Below are 22,734 nucleotides of genomic sequence, written 5' to 3'. Positions count from 1 at the left end.
TTTCGGAAAAGGGGCCAGTGTAGACGTAGCTCTGTAGTGTAGATGTAAGTGTAGTTTTTCTGGAAAAATAGTCATTTTTCAGGAAAATTCTGCAGTGCAGACATACTCTCACACACGCACATGGGCTAGTTTGAGCTATGATTAGAAAGCAGAGCAGGAGTCCTGATCAGGCTGATTGAGATATTTTCCATCCTGCACCTCTAACCAATGCCTCACCTCACTGTACTAACTGCTCTTATGATTTTTTATCTGTTTCCAACTCCCTCTTACACATTCCCGTCTCACTGAAACAGAAAATGAATCTTCCATTGACACACTCAGCATGTCCAGTCAACAAAGGCTGTGTTTCAGCTGACCAACTCCTACCAAGCAGGACATAGAAAGCAATTCTCTACAGTGACATGTCTATACTGCAGGAAGGGTGACTATGTTGGCTCAAGTTAAACATTCCTCCTGACCCTCTGGGTACATATTCAGGAAGCTAGTCTCACTGCACTTATATTGCTACTAGCAGAGTTACCCAGCATTGCCTGGGTCCTTCAAGATAGGGGGCTTGTGGTGTAGGGAGTGCAGGAGTGGCGGGGGGGAGGGGGCTTGAGGATGTGGTAGTGAAGGAGGCTGGGGGTGAGAAGGGGCCAACAGGTGTCTCATCTGGAACAGGTTTTTCTCTCCCCAAGAGCCCCCTGACTGCCTGGGGCACTTTCTCATCCCCAATCACTCTCTAGCTGCAGAGGTATTTTCTTTCACCTCAGCTCCCCATCAGTGGATTCTCTGAGGGATAGCTCTCCTCTGTGAGCTTGTTGCCCCCAGCGGCCATGCTTAGTATTGCATCCCTTCAAACAGTAACCTTTCCTTTCTCATGTTGTGGAAAACAGTCCCTTTCCTGGAGCTTCCAGTTGATTATCCTGGCACAAGCAAATCCTGACGTTGCTTCAAGTTAGAAGAGGAAGCTGCAACCCAAATTGGTGGCCCTAGCTCTTATTGTTTAGGAGAAATTCTTGAACAAATGCACTTGAGACAGACACACAGACAGATGCACTGTATATATATATATATATATATATATATATATACACAAATTTTTGAACACGTCAGCTCTAACAGAATTGGCAGGTGTCTGTCAACTTGCACTGGGAACCATATACCCCAGTATGTACAGACATACTCTAAATAAGTGACACTAGAGCTGTGACTTGTGAGATGTTTCAGACCCTACATGTTGCTATGAAGGAGGCTGAGACAGAAAAGAGGGCTCAGGTCACATCCCCAATGCTGCCTGGTATGTGTAAGCAATGTGGAGAGTTGCAATGTGTGTGCCTGCATCTGCTGTACTCCCTGCTTTGGATGGGGAAGTAGGGGGACTGACAGGTTTCCTATCTCCATCAAAAGCAGCTAGGGAGATGGACAAGATGGACAAGACACAAGAAAAATGGGCCCTCTATCCAAATATCAAAGCAGTGGGAGTGGGGACATCAGCAAGGGTGTGCACACGTCTTCACTCACCTAATTCCTTTCTCATTTCATCTGGAAAAAAATGAACAGTTAATACATCCTTGTAAAATCTTGTCCAGGGTTTCCCTTGGTGCCATGAGATTAACAATTACCCATGAAATTAATTAAATTGTGCAAAATTCATCATGACTTACATTTTAAAAAAGCTAGAAAAAATGATGGCCAGATAGCTGGAATAATTCATGTGATATTTAATGATCTTTTGCAGATGAGTGTGTGGAATGGGGGAATGTGTGGAGTTCAAGGGACTTTGAGATTCAGGAAAGGGACTGCACAGCTGTCTGAGCCCTTCTTGTACATAGAGGGACTTATGGGGTACGTCTAAACTACATGGCTCCATCGACGGAGCCATGTAGATGTGTTTTTTTGGCAAACGGAAATGAAGCCGAGATTTAAATAATTGCAGCTTCATTTAAATTTACATGGCTGCCACGCTGAGCCGACAAACAGCTGATCAGCTGTTTGTCGGCTCAGCATGCTAGTCTGGACACTCCCCCTGTTGAAATGAAAGCCTTTTATCGACATCCCCGGTAAACCTCATCCTACGAGGCATAACGGGGATGTCGATAAAGGGCTTTCAGGTCGGAGCGGGAGCGTCCAGACTAGCACGCTGAGCCGACAAACAGCTGATCAGCTGTTTGTCGGCTCAGCGTGGCAGCTATGTAAATTTAAATGAAGCCGTGATTATTTAAATCGCGGCTTCATTTCCCTTTGCCTACAATCCTCATCTACATGGCTCAATCGATGGAGCCATGTAGTTTAGACACAGCCATGGTGACTAGTTCAAGACACATCTCCCAGAGAATGTTCTTCAGTCTCATCTCTCTATCCTGTCTGGCCCTAGCAGTCAAGCTCTGGCAAGTCTGGCACTTCTGCACAACATGCCCTTCACCCAGACATCTTATGCAGGAAGCAGGCCTGTCTGAGACAGGCATGGGATCCCTGCGGGAGTCACATTTCATGAATCCAGGAAAGCTTGGCATGATGAACAAATAGGGATGGAGAGAGTCAGGGGAGAAAAAAAAACAAATAAACTCCAAATAAACTTTTTTTGAAGCAAAAAGGGTTAGATTGAGAAAAAATGACTAAAGATGAAGAAAGGTCTCACTGCTGATGAGCTTCATCTTCTGCTGAGGACAATAGGAAAGGAACTGAGGGGCTCATGCCACATGCGTAACTAACAGACACAATAGTATGAGGCAGTGACTGTGCATGTGCAGTGCAGGAAGGGCTCTGGTAGGGGCAAAACCTCTGATCAACAGCACAAGGATGCACTGACACCGAGTGGAGCACCCGCAGGAACACCACTGAAAGGAGAACAATACTTCACAGAGCTAACATTTCCGTCTACTGGTGCATAAAGGAATATTTGGGGAGTGGTGCAAATACAGGATATACAACATATCTAGGGGAAATAAAAAATGAAGTGATACTGCTTAGAAACTCACCAATTTCTCTCTGCAGTTGCTCTGCAAAAGAATAAACTTTATCTGTCACCACTTGGAGTTTTGTTGTTTTGGATGTGAGAAGAATATATCAGTGCATACTTCATTTACTAACAGCATGAATCGGCCACACTCAGTATGGCTCACTCAGTGTGTTCAATATTTATTCCAACATTTACTAACTGTGTTAATGACCACACCCTGCCATCTCTACTGCTCTCAGCCCTACAAAAGACATTGCTTCCCATTTCTTATATGCCTGTTAATTCACACATGGGCAATAGAACATTTCAAAATCTTCTGACAAAAACCTGCAAAAACAGGCCAGATTCCTGAATATCAGAAGATTAATTGAACTGAAAGATAATCACGTAATTAAGAATTCAAATTCCCAGGCTGTGGCAATGTTTTGCTGCTAGCATAAGAATGTACCAGCCTCACCTTCAAATGCAGTCTGTCACTGGCTACACTTCCACACTGGAAATTATGGGTGTAGCTGAAGTAGCATGGGCAGTAGTGAAGGCAACATGAGTTAGCTACCCTGAAGTTCCTGGCAAGCCTTGGAAGTGCTAATATAACATTCCGGCTGCATGTGGCACTGTCAGAGCCCACAAGGGACTTGGTTCTTTCACTGGATATTTATTCAGTAAACTCACCCTTTTGTTGTTGGATTTGCTCTGAAAAAGAATCATGAAGAGAAGAGGAGAAATATGGGAATCAGTAATTAAAATAGGCATGTGTTTAATTATTTTCCATATACAGTTTCATATATACACATTTTCATACAATACCTGTTTTCTGGAGAGTTACATTGTCTAGAGGATACTGACAGCAAGGGAAAGTCATTTAAAAAATGCCAGAATATAAAAGTAAATATTCTTAGATCTAGAAAGCTTTCAGGGTACATCTAGACAGAGGGACTATTTCAGGATACCAGCTGTATCCCGAAATAGCTACCCTGTGTCTTTTAAATGCGCCTATTATTTCAAAATATTTTTCAAATTAACTGGCACGGTATTTCCGCATCCCTGTAATCCTTGTTCCACGAGGCTTAAGGGATATGTCAAAATAGCATGTTATTCTAAAATCTGACACTGTGAAGACATGCTTAATTTTGAAATAAGGTATCTTGAAATACAATCAAAAGAAGATTTGATATGGTACATAATTTGTGTAGTGCAAATTGAGTATCCTATTTCCAGTTTAGGGTGCTGTGTAGATGCACCCTCAGAGATGTTTTTATGTGGGAAAAGTGGGAGATGGTAGAAAGCATTGAAGTTTAAAAATCAAGTCTACCACACAAGATTTGTGTGTATTGATCAGACTATATATAAAAGAAATGAGATACAAACTTACTTAGTATCCTCTCTAGGTATTCTGAAAATGAAAAAATATTCAGTGATAATCACAGAAACCTGCATTTTGTAAGTGTGAGGCAGAAAGGTAAATAACTGTTAAAGGCCAAAGATTCCACTGTGTTGCACTGTCCCGTCTGTGCAATCATTGGGACAGCAAGGAGAGCAGTGTGCATTATCCCTACTTCTCAGTCCCTCTAATATTTGCAATCGTACAGATCCCAGGACCAAATAAAGAGGTTTGTGCAAACTGTGAAGGGATACAGGGGGTCAGCTGAACCCTGGTCATTTGTAGGGCAGAAAAACCTGTTGTAGAGGGATTTAGTTTGGGTCTGGCTCACTTGAGGATGTAATACACATGCAGCAGAAAGAGGCGATGAAAAAATGTCATTGAAGACATTTCATCTACACTCATTATAGAATGTTTGTGCATGATCGGCCCAAACTGTCTTGATTGCAAATACTTTCCTCCCCATTTCTGCATAAGTACAAAAGTCCTGATTCCCCACTCAGTTGAAGGAACCCTGCCTACCTCCATGGGGAAATGCTAGGTCCTTCCCCCTTCAAACTGCAGCCATCAGAGGATACTTACTTTTGTCTTCCCTCAGTTGATCTGGAAAACAAAACACACTTTTCATTATATTTACTGTATGAGCTGATGAGTTAGCCCCAGTTGAGTGGCCCTTGATTTGGAAAGGAGGTGACTATCCATTAGTAGTGTAAGGTAGGCTAATGCATTCTGCTCTCCACCAAGATATCCTCTGAGTGGAGATCAGTATGCAGAACAATCTCTCTGTGAAGGAGACAAACAGTCCATTTGTTTAGTTCTGTCCAAATAGAAGGCAATTGCACATCTTGTGTTAAGTGTGTGTAATATAGCCTCCCTGGCACTGGCATGAGGTTTTGGGAAAAATATAGGTAAAGTAAGGAATTTTGGGTGGGGACGGAAAATTACTTAGTCCTGATGAAATATAGTGAATGGAGAGTCTGACATGAGAGTGCCAATTTCACTGATTCTCCTGGCTGATATCAGTACTATGAACAGTGCAAATTTCATGGAGAGCTGTACCATAGAACATGTTGCCAGAGGTTTAAATTGTTTTATTGTGAGAGCCCATAAAACCAGATTCAGATACCAACCAGGAATGGGGGGACCCGTGGGGAGGGTAATTATTCATTATGCCTCTCAAAAACCATTTGATCACAGAGTGAACAAAAACTGATTTATTGTTGATGGAATGGTGAAGAGCTGTTATGACAGCTAGATGAACCTTAAGAGAGCTGAACTGTAGTCCTGAGCCTCCAGCTCTAGGATTTACTGCTGAATGATGCTGAGAGGAATTGTGGTTGGTTCCAAGTTTCATTCCGTCCATGTAGCGAACCTGTGACATTTGTAGAGGTAGGATTTTTTGGTTGACATTCTGCAACTGTTGAGTAAGATTTGTTGTACTTGTTCTCTCACGCGTGACGAGAGAGTGACTGGATGGAGCAGGTCCTCTTCTCCTGGGTTAGGAAATGAGGAAGAAATGGGAGACACCAGGGCTGTTTCAAGGACATCAGGGTAAGGTAAGTGTACCAAGTCTGTGTTGGCCAGTCTGGGGTGATAAGGATGACAATGTATAATTCCATTTTTATTTTATTGACCACTCGGAGTACTAGGGGGATGTGTGGGTAAGCATATGAGAGTGTTGTGTTCCATCTTATTGCAAATGCATCCCCTAGGGAGTAACTGCCAATGCCCGCATGACAACAGTAATATGGACACTTCTTATTGGCATTGGTTGCAAATAGGTCCATGTCAGAAAAGCCCCAACGTGTGAAGAAGCAATGTGCAATCAGTGGTCCATTTCCCATTTGTGGTTGGATTTGAAGTTCATGCTGAGGCTGTCAGCCGTAAGATTGTCTTTTCCCAGGAGGTATAAGGCCTATAAGTTGAGCAGTAATGACTGCTTTGGGCCTGTGGAAAGACTGAAGGGGAGGACCGTGCACTAGTAATGCTGGTAATGCTTTCTGGTGACTATAAACTGAGGTATTAGCAATGTGCCAGATGGATGGAAATATGAAAATAAGCATCCTGAAGGTCGAGATTTGATAACCAATCGTCTTTGCTCAGGATGCAAATTACTATGGATAGGGCGACCATTTTGAATTGTTTGTGATTGTATGTGTTTGTTTAGTCTCCTGAGAATAGGTCTCCATCCCCTGACTTCTTTTCAGTCAGGAAATAGTGGGAATAGAATCCCTTTACCTCATATCATCATGGTACTTGTTCCACTACCCTGAGATGGAGTAGGTGTTTAACCTCTTATAGGAGGATAATCTTGTGAGATGGATAGGGAAGATGGGTGGGGCGGGGGAGGTAGAGGAGAAAGGGATATAGTACCCATTCTTTACAATGTCCAGGACCCATCTGCTGATCGTAATCATAGAATCATAGAATACTAGGACTGGAAGGGACCTCGAGAGGTCATCAAGTCTAGTCCCCTGCCCCCATCGCAGGACCAAATACTGTCTAGACCATCCCGGATAGACATTTATCTAGCCTACTCTTAAATATCTCAAGAGATAGGGAATCCACAACCTCCCTGGGCAATTTATTCCAGTGTTTGACTAGCCTGACAGTTAGGAACTTTTTCCTAATGTCCATCTTAAACCTCCCTTGCTGCAGTTTAAGCCCATTGCTTCTTGTTCTATCCCCAGAGGCCAAGATGAACAAGTTTTCTAACCTCCTCCTTATGACACCCTTTTAGATACTTGAAAACATCTATCATGTCCCCCCCCCAATCTTCTCTTTTCTAAACTAAACAAACCCAGTTCTTTCAGCCTTCCTTCATAGTTCATGTTCTCTAGACCTTTAATCATTCTTGTTGCTCTTCTCTGGACCCTCTCCAATTTCTCCACATCTTTCTTGAAATGTGGTGCCCAGAACTGGACACAATACTCCAACTGAGGCCTAACCAGTGCAGAGTAGAGCGGAAGAATGACTTCTCATGTCTTGCTCACAACACACCTATTAATGCATCCCAGAATCATGTTTGCTTTCTTTGCAACAGCATCATGCTGATAACCCCTAAATCCCTTTCTGCCGTACTCCTTCCTAGATAGTCTCTTCGTATTCTGTATGTGTGAAACTGATTGTTCCTTCCTAAGTGGAGCATTTTGCATTTGTCTTTATTAAACTTCATCCTGTTTACCTCAGACCATTTCTCCAATTTGTCCAGATCATTTTGAATTATGACCCTATCCTCCAGATTAGTTGCAACCCCTCCCAGCTTGGTATCATCTGCAAACTTAATAAGCGTACTTTCTATGCCAATATCTAAATCGTTGATGAAGATATTGAACAGAGCCGGTCCCAAAACAGACCCCTGCAGAACCCCACTTGTTATACCTTTCCAGCGGGATTGTGAACCATTAATAACTACTCTTTGAGTATGGTTATCCAGCCAGTTATGCACCCACCTTATAGTAGCCTCATCTAAGTTGTATTTGCCTAGTTTATTGATGAGAATATCATGCGATATTGTCAACCATTGTTGAAAGAAGGGTGCGTGACATTGCCAGAATACGTAGTTGCTTTGAACAAGGAGGTGTCACTGGATTCTCAACATAAGGTTCAAAAGGTTTCTCTTGAGGTAGTCAGTTGGAAGGTGGAGGGTTGCTCTGAGGTTTCTCTCCTTCTGAAATGATTTAACTAGAGAATAAAGGAATAACTAAGGGTATGTCTAAACTACGAGGCGTACAGATAGTTCGTATTAAAAGCCTAATCCGAACTATCTAGTCCGTGTCGCGTGTAGCCGCGCGGCACAGGGTTCGCACTAGCCGGCTTTTAAAAATGGCGGCACCGGCTTTATGCTAATGAAGCCCGGGAAATTCAAATCCCGGGCTTCATTAGCAAGTTCGGTATGCATACATTACCCCCCTAGTTCGAACTAGGGGGGTAGTGTAGGCATACCCTAACTGTAGTAAATTGAGGGTCAGTAACATGGAGTCAGCAGGCCTCAATAGAGGCCTGTAACATGAAAACATCAACAGGCCTGCAATCTAGTGAGCAAGACTTTGGTTCAGTAACAGGAGCCAAGAAAGAGGCCCTATTGATAATTGTGTGATTGTGTAAGTTAGGTCGAGCATGGAAGGGCACACGGAGGTACTGGGTACAGACTGTGAGCCAAAGGGGAGTATTGGAACATCTTAAGAAGAAATGTCTTGGTACAAAAACTCCCTAAAAACTAATGCACATATCGACCTAGGTTCGGGACCAGGTCGAGATTGACAGCATGAAGGATAATAAGTCAGCTCCTCTTCCATAAGGTGAGGGGTGGTAACTAGGCATCAGAGGGTGGTAACCTAGTACGTAAAGAAATGATGTAAGTTGTTTGTACCTGCCTATAAAAGGACACTGCAGAGGGTGCTCTCCGGCCGACCTTGGAGGGGGCGCACTAGGTGCCTGAACAGCAGGTGTCATTGCCTAAACTTACAGAGTGCACAGTAGTTTAACTTTGACTAACTGCTGTTAATATCTGTTATATGGCAATAGGCCTGCCCGGTGTTGGTACCTTGTCAACGCGGGCCATAGTGCCCAGTGGTGTAACATTGTACTGATCTCTGTTACCAACTGGTAGAGCTTCGCATTTGACAATAAACCTGCTCGATTGATTTCAAACCTTGCCTGCATCTGTCGTTTCTGGGGCCTCTCAGAGATCTCTTGTGTTGACCCAAGTGCACGGGGTCTAACACTCTAAATAACGGGAGTACCGGTTGTTACGCACGCAGCCGAAAGTTTATCAACGGAGTAAAGGTCCTGTCAGGAGCGCGCCAGGACAGCCCTGACCAGACGACGCTGACACTGACAGTCCAGACCACCGAAGGTACCGAGGTACGAGAACACCGAGGTATGACACTAACTATCCAAAAATAACAAGGGAAAGCCTATGTTGAAGAGCAGAGTGGTTCCAACCAATGTCAGCAGTGGCAGAGAAGGAACTGAAGGGATGGTTGCTTTGCATGTGTAGTAGAGGTGCCATGTGTGCCATCTGCTTCGTGTGTGCAGCACACCGGAGAGCACAGCTCCCAAAAATCTTTGATTAGGAGTGAAGGAATGTCCAAGACACCTAAGGAGGAGCATCCACATGGACACTCCTCGAAGAAGAATTGTACCTTTTCTGCTCAGATTGAAGCCTGCTTCAGTATAATGGATTGTTGAAGAACTGGTGGTGGGTCATATAAACACAAGACATTCACTAGTATTAAGTGTTACGGCTTAGAAGTCAGTGTAAGCTCACCATTTTGTCTCTGCAGCTTCTCTGTGAAAACAAAAACATTATCAGTCAACACCTGTGTGTTTGCCCTGGAGAATGTGAGAAGTATTTCAATATGACTTATCAACATATTAACCCCATAGACAGCACATAGGACATGGTGGTTGTTCACCCAGCCCAAAATCATGGTGCGCCTTTGCCTGCCCTGCAACCCTGGGTGATTCAGTATTATGCAGCTTTAGCTCTGAGTCCTGAGAGCCTGGTCTCAGCACAATGACCTCACTCTGGGTTCCACCTGCTTGATTATTCCTTTCAGGGTGACTGAGCTCTTCCAGTCCCAAGTCTCACCAGGCTCCTCTTGCCTGATGTTTCCAGGATCTCTTGCTGGCTCCTCCCAAAAATTCTCTAGTTTGCTGCCTCCAAAGATACACAATACACACCAGCCTGCTAGATTAACTGAGGATTTTACCCTTTCAATTAATACACAATAAAACCTATGTTATCTGACATACCAGTAACTTAAAAATTATAGTTATCTGGGGTGGGGCAGCCATGCGGGGCCTATGCGGGGGGAGGTACGGGAGCCATGCGGGGACTGGGATGTGGCCTGCTAGGGGGGCCCCAAGCTGTGGGGGGGAGGCATGGGATGTGGGTGGGGGGTGGAAGCTGGGGGACGGGAGGAGGAGATGGCGGGGGTAGCCTGCCAGGGGAGGTTGCGGGAGCTGTGAGGGGGCTGGCCTTCCAGGGGTGCCGGGAACTGTGGGGAGGAGAGAGAGATGGCCTTCCAGGGGTGCAAGGAGCTGTGGGGAGGAGAGAGAGATGGCCTTCCAGGGGTGCCAGGAGCTGTGGGGAGGAGTCAAGATGCTTGCTTCCAGCTCCCGTTCTCCCCTCACTTTGGGTACTTCTGTCGACATAGAACATCTAGACTACATTGAGTTCTGTCGACAAAGCAAGCTGCTTTGTCGACATGGTAGTGTAGACGCAAAGGACAGTTTACATGCAATAACACCTTCTGTCGACAGAAACTCTGTTGACAGAAGGCGTTATGCCTCGTAAAATGAGGTTTACCAGCGTCGACAAAACTGCTGAGTTCTGTCGACGTTATGTCGCCAGAACTCAGTGGAAGTGTGTACGCAGGTATCGTTTTGTCGACAAAACCCTGTAGTCTAGACGCAACCCTACAGGCAATAACACCTTCTGTCGACAGAACTCTGTCGACAGAAGGTGTTATGCCTCGTAAAAAGAGGTTTACCAGCGTCGACAAAACTGCTGAGTTCTGTCGACGTTATGTCGACAGAACTCAGCGGTAGTGTAGACGCAGGTATAGTTTTGTCAACAAAAGTCCACTTTTGTCGACAAAACTCAGTAGTCGAGACACACCCTTTGGTACATATTGCATGTTTGTCTGAGGAGAACTTAAAGGGCCAGTTTCCTTGTTTTTGTTTGTTTTGTTTTGCTTTTCCCAGCATCAAAAATTTGCCAGTTTCTACAGTTTTCCTGAGGCAGGTGGTGCAGATGGTGCGGATGGTGCGGATGGTGCAGGTTTTACTGAGCTGGTTTTCTACTGTACTGAGCTGGTTTTCTAAAAGTAAAACAAGTTTATTTCCAAAAGAACCTAGATGTTTGTGAAACCAGGCTGAAGGAACAGGGATGGAAACAGTAACAAAGAAACAAACAGAAGTTAAAATATGCCTCTAAATCTGAAACTTAATTTTAGCCAGTTATAGTGTTTGCTGAGGCAGGTTTCTCATGACAGCTCTCAGAAATGTCAACCCCCCCGCCTGAAGGACACATCATAATGTGATTTGTAGGGCTCTGGTCATTTATTCCCCTAAGTGACAGATAAGTCAAATGTCTTTTTGCAGTTTCAGATATTATCCCAAACTTCATTTTTTGTGTCTCAGAACCAGGGAGGCTTCCCAATGGACTTCTCTTCCTGTGGACTCTGTATCCCCCCTACTGGAAACTGGGGCTTCCATTGCTGGAGAAAATTATAGGAAATATCTTGTGGAATGTGAGGACATATCTGATTCTGTCTATATCTCTGTGAGTCTGTGGGCCCCCTTATGCTAAGAATAGGTCTTTGCTAGCAATTGTTTCTTGACATTTGGTGAACAAAATGTTTAAAAATAATTATGGGATTATACTGCTTGAATTGCTCTATTTATTAAACACATGAAAAATGGTATTCATACCTAATTGAGAGCTGTGTATTTTCATTTCTGAAATAAAATCAATGAAAAGATGAGAAAAGTAAATTACATGTGTAAAATTTACATGTGTAAATTATCTGGTCTCCTAACACACTGCCCACCTTGGGCCCCTTTCATTCATAATCTCAGAACCTTGATACCGTAGTATCCCAAAATAGCTATCCCGTGTCTTTACAGAAAGCCCATTATTTCAGGCTCACTATTCTAACATACTTGTAAACCTCATTCCAGGAGAAGTAAGGAATGTTTCGGAATAGCGTTTTATTTCAAAATTAGGCACTGTGTAGACAGCACCAAATGAAAAAAACAGCTATTTCGAAATAGCATTGAAATAATTTTATTTCTCTCACTATTTTATTTCGAGTTACGATGGAGTGTAGATACACTCTAAGGGTATGTCTACACTACCCCCCTAGTTCGAACTAGGGGGGGTAATGTAGTCATATGGAGTTGCAAATGAAGCCCGGGATTTGAATTTCCCAGGTTTCATTTGCATAAAGCCGGCCGACGCCATTTTTAAATGCCAGCTAGTTTGGACTGCGTGCCACGCGGCTACATGCGGCACTAACTAGCTAGTTCGGATTAGGCATGGCCATATCCCTGGCAGAGCAAGGTCATCGTGTCTGGCCCATGGAGCAAGTCTGGGCTAAGGTGAAGGAGATCTGTCAGGGGTACATTAAGGCCATGGAGCAGAGGGGCGCTCAGGGGCAGAACCTCAAACCTGCCCCCACTATGCTGAACTCCACTACATCCTTGGGGGAGGAACCCTCTTCCCCCTCTATTGTGGTGGACTCCAGACTGGAGCAGCCAGTAGTCCAGTGCCTGGAAGCTGTCCCCGATCTGGAGGAGATGGAGGGGCAGGTCCAGCCCCCGACGGAGGAGGAGATGGAGGAGGACAATGACCAGGACAGTGGGACCATCACCCTGTCCCTGGAGCCAGTCCCTGCCAGTCTGGACATCTCCCAGGCCTCCAAGGAGACTTGGGAGGGATCTTCAGGTACATTGGCACACACAAACAGACACAGGGTGTGGGAGGTGGCCACACAGGGGATGCGGGGCACAGTGTTGCATGGGCTGCTAGGCCAGCACATGCTGCTGCAGTCTGGCCATTTGCAGCGGGAGGGTGTGGCACGCAGCCACAGCAGCCAGCCCTTCAACATGCCCGGTAGCCCGCTGCCAGCCTCATGCCAGGCCACAAGTCCTGCCCCCAGGGGGAGAGGGCACAGCCGGTTGCAAGCAGGCTAGTCTCAAGGGTGCAGGCACAACCCCCCCCCCCCCCACACACACACACCCCGGAGTGCTGCACAGAGCACATGGGCATGTCTGCAAATGAGAAGCAGCAGCCGCTCCCAATGATAGCCCAGTGAGCTGCAGCTGTGTGTGCAGCCCCTAGGAAGGGTCTGGTGGCTCATGGCTCCTTTGCCAGCCATGAGGGGATCCACTGTGGCCGTACACTTTCCCTGCCTGCCTGGCCGTGGTGTGTGTCCAGGGGGGAGGGAGAGGGCAGCATGGTCCTCTGGCCACCTGTGAGACAGGGACCCCTGTGACACAGGGCATGCTGTGCAGGCTGCACATGGCCTTGCACCCGGGACATCCCCCTCCTGTGGGCTGCGAACTGGTGTAGCTGCTCACACAGAAAAGCACAGCCTTGGGGAATGTGTGTGCAGGGAGGACTGATGGCCTCTCCCTTTTCTGTATTCTCCACAGCCAGACCAGCCAGGACAGAGGGCCCAGCCACACCACTGCTGCAGCCGCCTGAAAGAGTCTGGGGGAGCCACAGATGAGCCAGGCCTGGGGAGGAGCTCATACAGCAACACATCGACATAATGCACGACATCCATGACACCCTGCCGCGCAGGCTCAATGCAGACACTGAATGGTGGGAGTGTGTGTGGACTGAGACGATGTCCAGTTGCGACATCTGTAACATCCTGTCCTACACGGGGGAACTCCCACCCGATGCCGTTGCCCCTGCCTTCCACCCTCCTGCCCCTCTCCTATGGCTCTTGCTCATCCATCTGCCCACCCTGCTATGCCTCTCCTCCCTCCACATGCCATCCCTCTTCTCCCTGCCTCCCCCATGGCCATCTCCCCTCCCCAGATGATGCCTATTGCCTTTCCTCCTGCCCCTCTGCCAACCCTGACCCAGCTGTAGCTGCCCCTCCGGTCCAACCCTCCGTTGCATGCTCTGGGGCAGCTTGGGCTCCATGGCAAACAGCAAGAAAGCAAAAAGCTGTATCATCCTCAAAAAGGAACAGGGCAAACACAACAGGCACTGCTGAAGCTTAGCTTTGCCAAAGAGGCTAGCAAGCAGGCAGAAGAAACAGAGAAGCAGCTGTCCAGGGGGGGTCGCTTTAAGCACGCATCTCTGGAGAGCTCCGGCAACAGCACTCAAGAGTGACTGATGGCCTCTAGCCCAGCTAGAACTGGTTCCAGGTGGATTTTATAAGTGGGAGAACATCCAATAGTGTGGATGTGATCTTGCACACAAAGTTTTTGCACAAAAACTCTTGTACAAAAGGCTTCTTGTGCCAAGAAGCCTGTAGTGTAGACGTAGCCCAAGATTGCACTTAAGTTCAGAAAGTGATCTTTTGCTTAAAAAGATTGGCGACCACTGATCTAGAAGAATGACTGCCGTCTCAGCTCCTATGTCCAATAGTTTTACAATGAGCGAATGACTGTTCACTAGTCATAAATGGAAATACACTCCTTTACCTAATCTGGTGCTCAGTGTATAGGGCACTGAAATACAGGCAGGCAGGAGGTCAAGACAATCTTAATTCCCCCTAAAGACAATGGAAGCAACCATACCCTTTATTCAGCTCACTGCTGTTGGAAGAGCAAAGGAATTTTAAAACTTCATACCCTGTTACAGTGGCTCTTTGCACATGAAATAACCAATTATATTTTTATGTGGACTCTATTATTGTGAATGGGTGAAATGTGCCCCTTGCTGAGGAATTAACAGGAATACAGAAAATCTTACCTTCATCAGAATGCCCGTCATCCCTTCCTAGAGGAGGAAAAGCAACAAAGGATAATTTCCATTTGACAACATTTTTCCTTTGTCATTACTATGCACACATGCACTACACCCACTGAAACTCATGACCAATTCCTATTGACTGCAATGGGAGAAGGAATACAAGTCTACTGTTTCCATTTATTCTTGTCACACACTATGATTCTCCTTGATGTCAGGCCATGCCCCATCCCTTCTTCAAAATTAGGAACTCCACCCAGTTTTGCAGAAGAAACTCTCCACTGAGAGGCTCCTGGAGTTCCCAGAAGTTCCCTCATCCCCACCACTCCCACCATAGAAGATTATCTGGCCCTTAGTTCCCATGAATTCCACTTGGGAACAGGAGTGAAAATACTGTTTATATTTTGCAGAATTACAGACTAGTTGTAGGGGGATTTAGTGGTAGAGTCTAGAAATATCTGGACCCAGATCCACCCAATGGTTATGATACTTACATGGGATTTCCTTAAATTCTCCTCTTAGTCTGCTGAAGGGAAGGTATTTAAAGAGACAGAGCATGTCTACACTAGTCCCCTACTTCGATCTAGGGAGGCTAATGAGGGCAACCAAAATTGCAAATGAAGCGTGGGATATAAATATCCCGCACTTCATTAGCGTGTTCCCAGCCGGTTGCCATTTTAGAAATTGACTAGCCTGAGGTAAGTGCCCGCGTCTACACGCGGCAGTGAAACAGGATTCCGAATTAAAGCCCTAAATCGAATTAGCTGGTAAACCTCATTCCAGGAGGAATAACAGCTAATTTGATTTAGGGTTTTAATTCGGAATCCCGTTTCACTGCCGCATGTAGACGCGGGTAGTTACTTCGGGCTAGTCAATTTCTAATATAGTGACCGGCAGGGAATACGCTAATGAAGCGCAGGATATTTAAATTCCGTGCTTCATTTGCTATTTCGGTCATCCTCATTAGCCTCCCTCGATTGAACTAGGGGGCTAGTGTAGACATACCCACATTCCCTACCTTTCAGCTGATTGCCTTCACTACTGGACTATGGGTCTTAGTCTCTCTTACCAAATCTTTTGCTATTTAATAAAATAAATATTAAATCAATGGGGGGGGGGGGAGGCTAATACCTGATAAATTGGAAACCCAGTTTCACTGCCCTCCTTTTTCTGAGAGGGAGGAGGGATTTAAAGCAAAACACCTCCTTTGCAGGAGGCTGTGATAACCAGTCAGTTCAGGGACATCCTGAGTGAGATGCCTTGAGTTTCTGTTGAGTCTCGCCCACTTGGTATAAATAATTGAAGAAATATTACAACAGGAGGGCTACATCTACACTGGCCCCTTTTCCGAAAGGGGCATGCTAATTTCACAGGTCGTAATAGGGAAATCCGCGGGGGATTTAAATATCCCCCGCGGCATTTAAATAAAAATGTCCGCCGCTTTTTTCCGGCTTTTAGAAAAGCCGGAAAAGAGCGTCTACACTGGCCCCGATCCTCCGGAAAAAAGCCCTTTTCCGGAGGATCTCTTATTCCTACTTCGAAGTAGGAATAAGAGATCCTCCGGAAAAGGGCTTTTTTCCGGAGGATCGGGGCCAGTGTAGACGCTCTTTTCCGGCTTTTCTAAAAGCCGGAAAAAAGCGGCGGACATTTTTATTTAAATGCCGCGGGGGATATTTAAATCCCCCGCGGATTTCCCTATTACGACCTGTGAAATTAGTATGCCCCTTTCGGAAAAGGGGCCAGTGTAGACATAGCCGAGGACTAGACACTGGGTTTCAGCATCAACAGATGAGACATATGAAGCTTCCATACTGGATTATTCTATAGCCCAGTGGTTAGCACAGTAGACCCTGGTCTACAGTTGGACCTTATTTTCAATTAACCCCTGCAAGATCACATTTATAAGTGGAACATCCACACTACTAAGCCTATTATTTCAAAATAATGGGCTATAGAATTCAAACTCTGTACTTATGCTTTTCATCAGGAATAATGCTAATTCCCAAATAGTTATTTCAAAATAACAGTAGCGTGGCTGCTCCTGTGCTGTTAATTTGAACTAATTAGTCTCCAGAGGCCTCCCACAGCTGCAGCTCTGATCACTCTGTCCACACCAGGTGTCTCCACTGCTCTCCTCCTCCTGTCCCCATGTGGCCAGCTGTATGAGGCCTGATCAAAGAGAGGTCTGAGCAACCCCAATGCTCCCTCAGAACCTGCAATGGCTTCCAGCACTTCTGCTAGTCCCATGGCCTCCACTGCCCAGGGACACAGAAGAGCTCTGACCTGGATTGGTGTGGAGATCCTGGACCTCATCAAGGTTTGGGCGGAGGAGTCTAATCTCCAGGATTTCTGCACCAAAAGGCACAATACTGACATATAGGGAAGGATCACTGTCAGCCTGGCCAAGAAATGACCAAGCAGGACCCTCGGAGAGTGTTGGCTCAAAATCAAAGAGCTATGATAGGCCTACCACAAGGCCAGAGAGCACAGCACACACTCTGAGGATACACTGCACACCTGCTTCTACTATGAGACGCTGGATGCCGTCCAGGGAGGGGGGCTGATCAGCTCCCCCGTCATCATCACACAGTCAGGCCAAGACACTCCCGGTGTCAGACTGCAGGAGGGTGGGGTGGCAGAGAAAGATGACAACTACGTAGAGGAGGAGGAGGCCAGCCAGGCGACCATGCCCGAGAGCAAGGAGCTACTTCTCACCTTGCAGCTGCCCCCTCCACCCAGCATCTCTTCCAACAGAAGCTAATGCCAGATGCCCATTTTTAAGTGGCAAATTTGAGCTATATAATAGTGAGAAAGAGTGGGGAGACTCATCAAATTTAGCATTTTTAATTTACAAAAATGTCTTCTGAAAAAAAAATATTAAAAATGAATTTAAATGTCTATTGATGTTAATAGTTATATTTATGGCATTCACAGATGTTATACAAGATGAATTAATTTTTTGCTTTCTGTAGTCCAGCCTGATGCTCCAAACCCAGCCTATATAAGGAATATTCCCAACAATCCACCAGTTGAAAAGAAACAATCTAACCTAGGTATGTCTAGCTGTTTTAGTATTTATATGGCCTTCAACATCCTTTGTTCCGTCAGTAATTATATAGTTCCACTACATTTGCTTTCTCTCCTCAATTTGAGAAGGCTACATAAATGAATGTAAACTTACCTTTTTCCATCCGTAGTTCATCTGCAAAGGAATGACATACATTTGAGCAACTACATAGTTTTGCATTTTTCTATAAGCATTAAGTGAATGACTTTGGGCTGGCACTTATTAAGTGTGAGGCATAGAGAATGCAGATGTGTAAGGAATTAGCTTTTCCTTCACTTCATCACTTCACAACCACACAAGACAACTATGAGCAGCATTTCAATTTTTAAAATGCATTATTCCTCCCCCCCCCCCCCCATTATTAAGAATGAATGTGGGATCAATGGAATGAAGACCAGCCTTAGAGTTGCTTTTCTGATTCAGGAACTTCTCACCATTGATGAACACTCCATTACAGGCAACTCCCCAGGTGGCCATTGCACCCTATCCAATCTGTCCTTCCCCCCGACTGAATGCAAGGTTACACATGTGAAAGCAAACTTACCTCTTTCAAGCTGCATTTGCTCTGCAAAGGAATGACACATTTCACAAACAGCATAGTTCTTGTCTCATTTTCTAATCCAGTATTTTTATGGGGGAAGAAATGGGGTAGGTGGCTGCAAGATGTGAGCTATGGGACTGTATCAGTAAAACAATGGATGCAGGTTGTTGAGGGAGTAAGGATCAAGTCCCTCCCATGTACCCTCTTCACACAAGCCAACCCTAATTAGCATTTCACAGTTTTCAAAGAGTATAATTTTGCCCTTTTATTATTCAGAATGAAGTAAAATGGATGGTTTGAAGCCCAGCATTGGAATCAATTACTGAGTCAGTTTGCAGCCTATGGCTCTTTTTGGATTCATTCCAGATCAACACTCCAGCTTGCACAGCTGCTGCAAACTTCTTAAGTCTGAGTCTGCATATTAAGCTGCACTGCCTTTTGTCAGAAGATGGCAGATGACATTTGCTAGGCTGAAATAGTCAGTACTGAGAGAGGTATGAATAATCTCACTGACCTTCAGAAAAAATTATATGGGTGCAGAAGAGATCAGTTTATCTCCACTCATGCATCAGTGGGGTGCTTCACTGGCTCCTTGGGAATTCTGTATCAGTTTGGAAGCCCGGGTACACAAAACTGTATCTGACTAAGGTAATTCCTACCATAGTCAGAAAGTCCAAACTTTAAGTTGACTTACTGAAAAGGTTCCTAAAATGCCACTGCATCTATTTTCCCTGTAAAAGAGCCATTCAGCTTCTGCACAGCCACCTCTTTCCCAGAACCTAGGTGAATCGCTCATGTCTAATACCCAGAGGTATCCCCAAACCACGTGAAACTAGGTATTGTGTTAATTACGTAGCCTGGAGTGGCTAATCTGAGAGGTGTTCTCAAGCTCAAGAACTTTGAGTGCATTCACAGTGGCAGCAGGGCTATGCTCAATGTACAGGGACTTAAGCTATTGTTTTCTCCTCTACTACCCACTGCAAAATATCACATGGAGTGAGATGTGCCCCACTACCATTCTTACAAGAAATGGTTTAGGCAGCTGACTTCAGAAAAGGCACATTGTCTGTGATAGGTGCCTATGTTCCTGAGGGCACATTTACACAGCAGGGCAAAAGTTGAATTAAGCAATACAACTTAAGCTATTCAACTGATGTAGCTTGAGTTGAAATAGCTCATTTCAGCTTTTGGCGCTGTCTACATAGCAGGAAGTCGAAGGAAGAACACTCTTCCTTTGACTTCCCTTACTCCTCATGAAAGGAGGGTTACAGGAGTTGGAGTAAGAAGTCCTCCAGCTTGCCATTATTTCAGAATAATGGCTTGCAGTGTAGACATGCTCTTTGTTAATTTTGAATAACTGACGTTATTCTGAAATAATGCTGCTATGTAGACAAACCCTGGGAGGACTAGAAAAGGGAGTTACTCACCTTGTGCAGTAACGACTGTTCTTCGAGATGTGTGTCCCCGTGGGTGCTCCACTGTAGGTGAAGGGTCGCCCTGAGCCTCAGATCGGAGCTTTCTATAGCAGTTTCCCCTGTTGAGTCACGCATGCCCAGGAGGCGTCTCGAGCCCTTGCCGCCTCCTGAGGAGTGTGACTCATCCCCCTCCCTTTCAGTTCCTCATCTCCGCCCGAGTAATTTCGACTCCGAGCAGAGGGGAGGTAGGGAGGGTCGTGGAGCACCCACGGGGACACACATCTCGAAGAACAGTCGTTACTGCACAAGGTGAGTAACTCCCTTTTCTTCTTCGAGTAGTGTCCCCGTGGGTGCTCCACTGTAGGTGACTACAAAGCAGTATCCAGTATATGGTTGGAGGGAGCCGGAGTCAGTGTTTGGCAGTGGTGGAGAGCACTGCCGTGGCAACTGCTGAGTCACTCTTAAGTTGTGGAAGAATGGCATAATGTTTAGCAAAGGTATGATCTGAAGACCATGTCGCTGCCCGGTAAATGTCTCTTAGGGGGACATTGCTCAGAAAGGCTGTGGAGGCAGCCGTGGCTCGAGTAGAGTGTGCTCTTGGTGGGCATATCAGCGGTCTATTGCCCAGTGAGTGGCACTTAATTATGCATGTAGATATCCATTTTGAGATTCGTTGAGATGATATCGGTGTGCCTTTGGATCGTTCAGCGATGGAGATAAAAAGTCTTTCAGATTTACGGAATGGTTTTGTTCTTTCTAGGAAGAAGGCCAGAGCCCTCCGGATGTCCAGGGTGTGCAGAGTGGCATCTGTCTGCGACGAGTGCGGTTTTGGGAAAAAGGTAGGTAACACGATTGGTTCGTTAATATGGAATTCTGTACCGACCTTTGGCAAAAACGTGGGGTGGGGTCTAAGTATGACCCTATCCTTTGTGAAAATTGTGTAAGGAGGTTCTGACATTAACGCTCCAAGTTCGCTCACCCTCCTGACTGAGGTGATGGCTAGGAGGAAACAGACCTTCATAAAAAGGAAAGGAAGTGGCACTGTTGTCAGTGGCTCAAAGGGAGGTCTGGTGAGGTAGTTCAAAACAAGATTTAGGTCCCACAAGGGGGGTGGAGTCCTATGTGGTGGGTATACATTCTGGAGTCCCTTGAGGAATCTTTTTGTAATAGGGTGGTTGAAAACGGAGAATCCATCTACTGGTGTATGAAATGCTGCTATTGCAGAGAGGTGTACTCTTAGGGAAGAGACAGAGAGTTCTGATGCTTTAAGGTCCAGAATGTAATCTAGAATGGTATCTAATGGTGAGGCACGGGGCTCCATTTTGACTCGCTGACACCAGTGACAGAAACGTGCCCATTTCTGTTGGTAAGTTTTCCGAGTAGACTGTCTCCTGCTCTGGAGGAGGATGTCCTTTACTTGCTGGGAGCAGCGATCTTCTACCTCTGAGAACCAGAGAGAAGCCAAGCCTGAAGATGCAGGGTATTGAGTTGTGGGTGCAGTATCTTGCCGTTGTTCTGAGATAGTAGGTCTATCCGGTATGGTAGCGGGTAGGGGGGCTGGACCGCTAGCCTGTGAAGGTATGGGTACCAGGTTTGTCGAGGCCATGATGGCGCAATCAGGATGACTAGGGCTTTGTCCCTCAGGATCTTGCGCAGGACTCTGGGGATGAGCGGTATGGGAGGAAAGGCGTAGTGTAGGGAGGCTGTCCAATTGATCAGGAAGGCATCTCCCAGAGAGTGTTTGCCAAGTCCCGCACGTGAGCAGAATTGGGGACATTTGGTGTTCTGGGTAGAAGCAAAGAGGTCTATCGATGGCCATCCCCACTGGTGGAAAATTGAGTTCGCCACCTCCGTATGTAACTCCCATTCGTGGTTCAACGCGAAGTTTCGGCTGAGTGAATCCGCTTTGATGTTGTTCACCCCGGGCAAGTAGGACGCTATGAGGGTGACTTGGTTGCGGATGCACGAGTTCCACAGGCGAATAGCCTCCGCGCATAAAGAGCGGGAGCGGGCTCCACCCTGCCTGTTTATGTAGAACATTGTGCAGATGTTGTCTGTTAGGATGCGGACTGTGTGATTGGCGATGGAGGAGGCAAAGTGTGCACAGGCATTCCTTACTGCCCTCAACTCGAGGAGATTGATATGTAAGTGTGTCTCGTTTGGGGACCATCTGCCTTGAACTTCGTGGCCGTTCATATGTGCCCCCCAGCCTAGCAGGGAAGCATCTGTGGTGATTTGGATAGTGGGTTCGGTTTGTTGGAACGGAACCCCTGTCAAGAGATTGCTTGGCACTGTCCACCATCGTAAGGATCCCAGCACGTCTGGTGGGATAGTAACCGTTTTGTTTCGAGGGTGCCGTGATGGGATATAAACGGTTGCCATCCAGAGTTGAAGACATCGAAAGTGCAGGCGAGCATGGTGGACTACATAGGTGGTGGAAGCCATGTGGCCCATTAGTCTGAGGCATGTAAGTACTGTGGTGGTAGGAACTGTAAGCATCCCATTTATAATTTCTTGCATAGTTGCAAAACGTTGTTGAGGTAGGTATGCCCGGGCTGTCACTGAGTCCAGGCGTGCACCAATGAACTCTATGTCTTGAACTGGATACAGCGTTGACTTGTCTTGGTTGATTAGAAGGCCTAGACGACTGAGGAGGGTCGTGGTCGTCTGTATCATAGAGGCTGTTTCGGCGTACGAGGATCCCTTTAGGAGGCAGTCGTCTAGATAGGGAAATATGATGACGTTTTGTCGTCTGAGATATGCCGTCGCGACAGCCAGTACCTTCGAAAATACTCTCGGGGCTGATGAGAGGCCGAAGGGGAGAACCCTGTACTGGAAGTGGTCTGGTCCCAACATGAAGCGCAGGTAACGTCTGTGGGAGGGGTGGATGGTTATATGGAAATAGGCATCTTGGAGGTCGAGGGCTGCAAACCAGTCCCCTTGAT

At 46.1% G+C, this 22,734-nt stretch overlaps 1 protein-coding gene across 1 annotated transcript in view; it reads right to left on the bottom strand.

The window, feature by feature from the left end:
* Positions 1-22,734, bottom strand: part of LOC112547760 (uncharacterized) — a 91,710-nt gene that overhangs the window by 5,224 nt on the left and 63,752 nt on the right. The window contains exons 30-38 of the mRNA XM_075914279.1: positions 18,378-18,398; positions 17,948-17,968; positions 17,050-17,115; positions 14,770-14,796; positions 4,905-4,925; positions 4,314-4,334; positions 3,614-3,634; positions 2,961-2,981; positions 1,504-1,524 (exon numbers count right to left, since the gene is read on the bottom strand). Coding sequence (XP_075770394.1) covers positions 1,504-1,524; positions 2,961-2,981; positions 3,614-3,634; positions 4,314-4,334; positions 4,905-4,925; positions 14,770-14,796; positions 17,050-17,115; positions 17,948-17,968; positions 18,378-18,398 — 240 coding nt within the window. The remainder of the gene's footprint in view (positions 1-1,503; positions 1,525-2,960; positions 2,982-3,613; positions 3,635-4,313; positions 4,335-4,904; positions 4,926-14,769; positions 14,797-17,049; positions 17,116-17,947; positions 17,969-18,377; positions 18,399-22,734) is intronic.

Source organism: Pelodiscus sinensis, chromosome 33, assembly GCF_049634645.1.
Source record: "Pelodiscus sinensis isolate JC-2024 chromosome 33, ASM4963464v1, whole genome shotgun sequence".
In the NCBI taxonomy this organism is placed as follows: domain Eukaryota; kingdom Metazoa; phylum Chordata; order Testudines; family Trionychidae; genus Pelodiscus; species Pelodiscus sinensis.
This window is presented reverse-complemented; position numbering and strand designations above follow the sequence as displayed.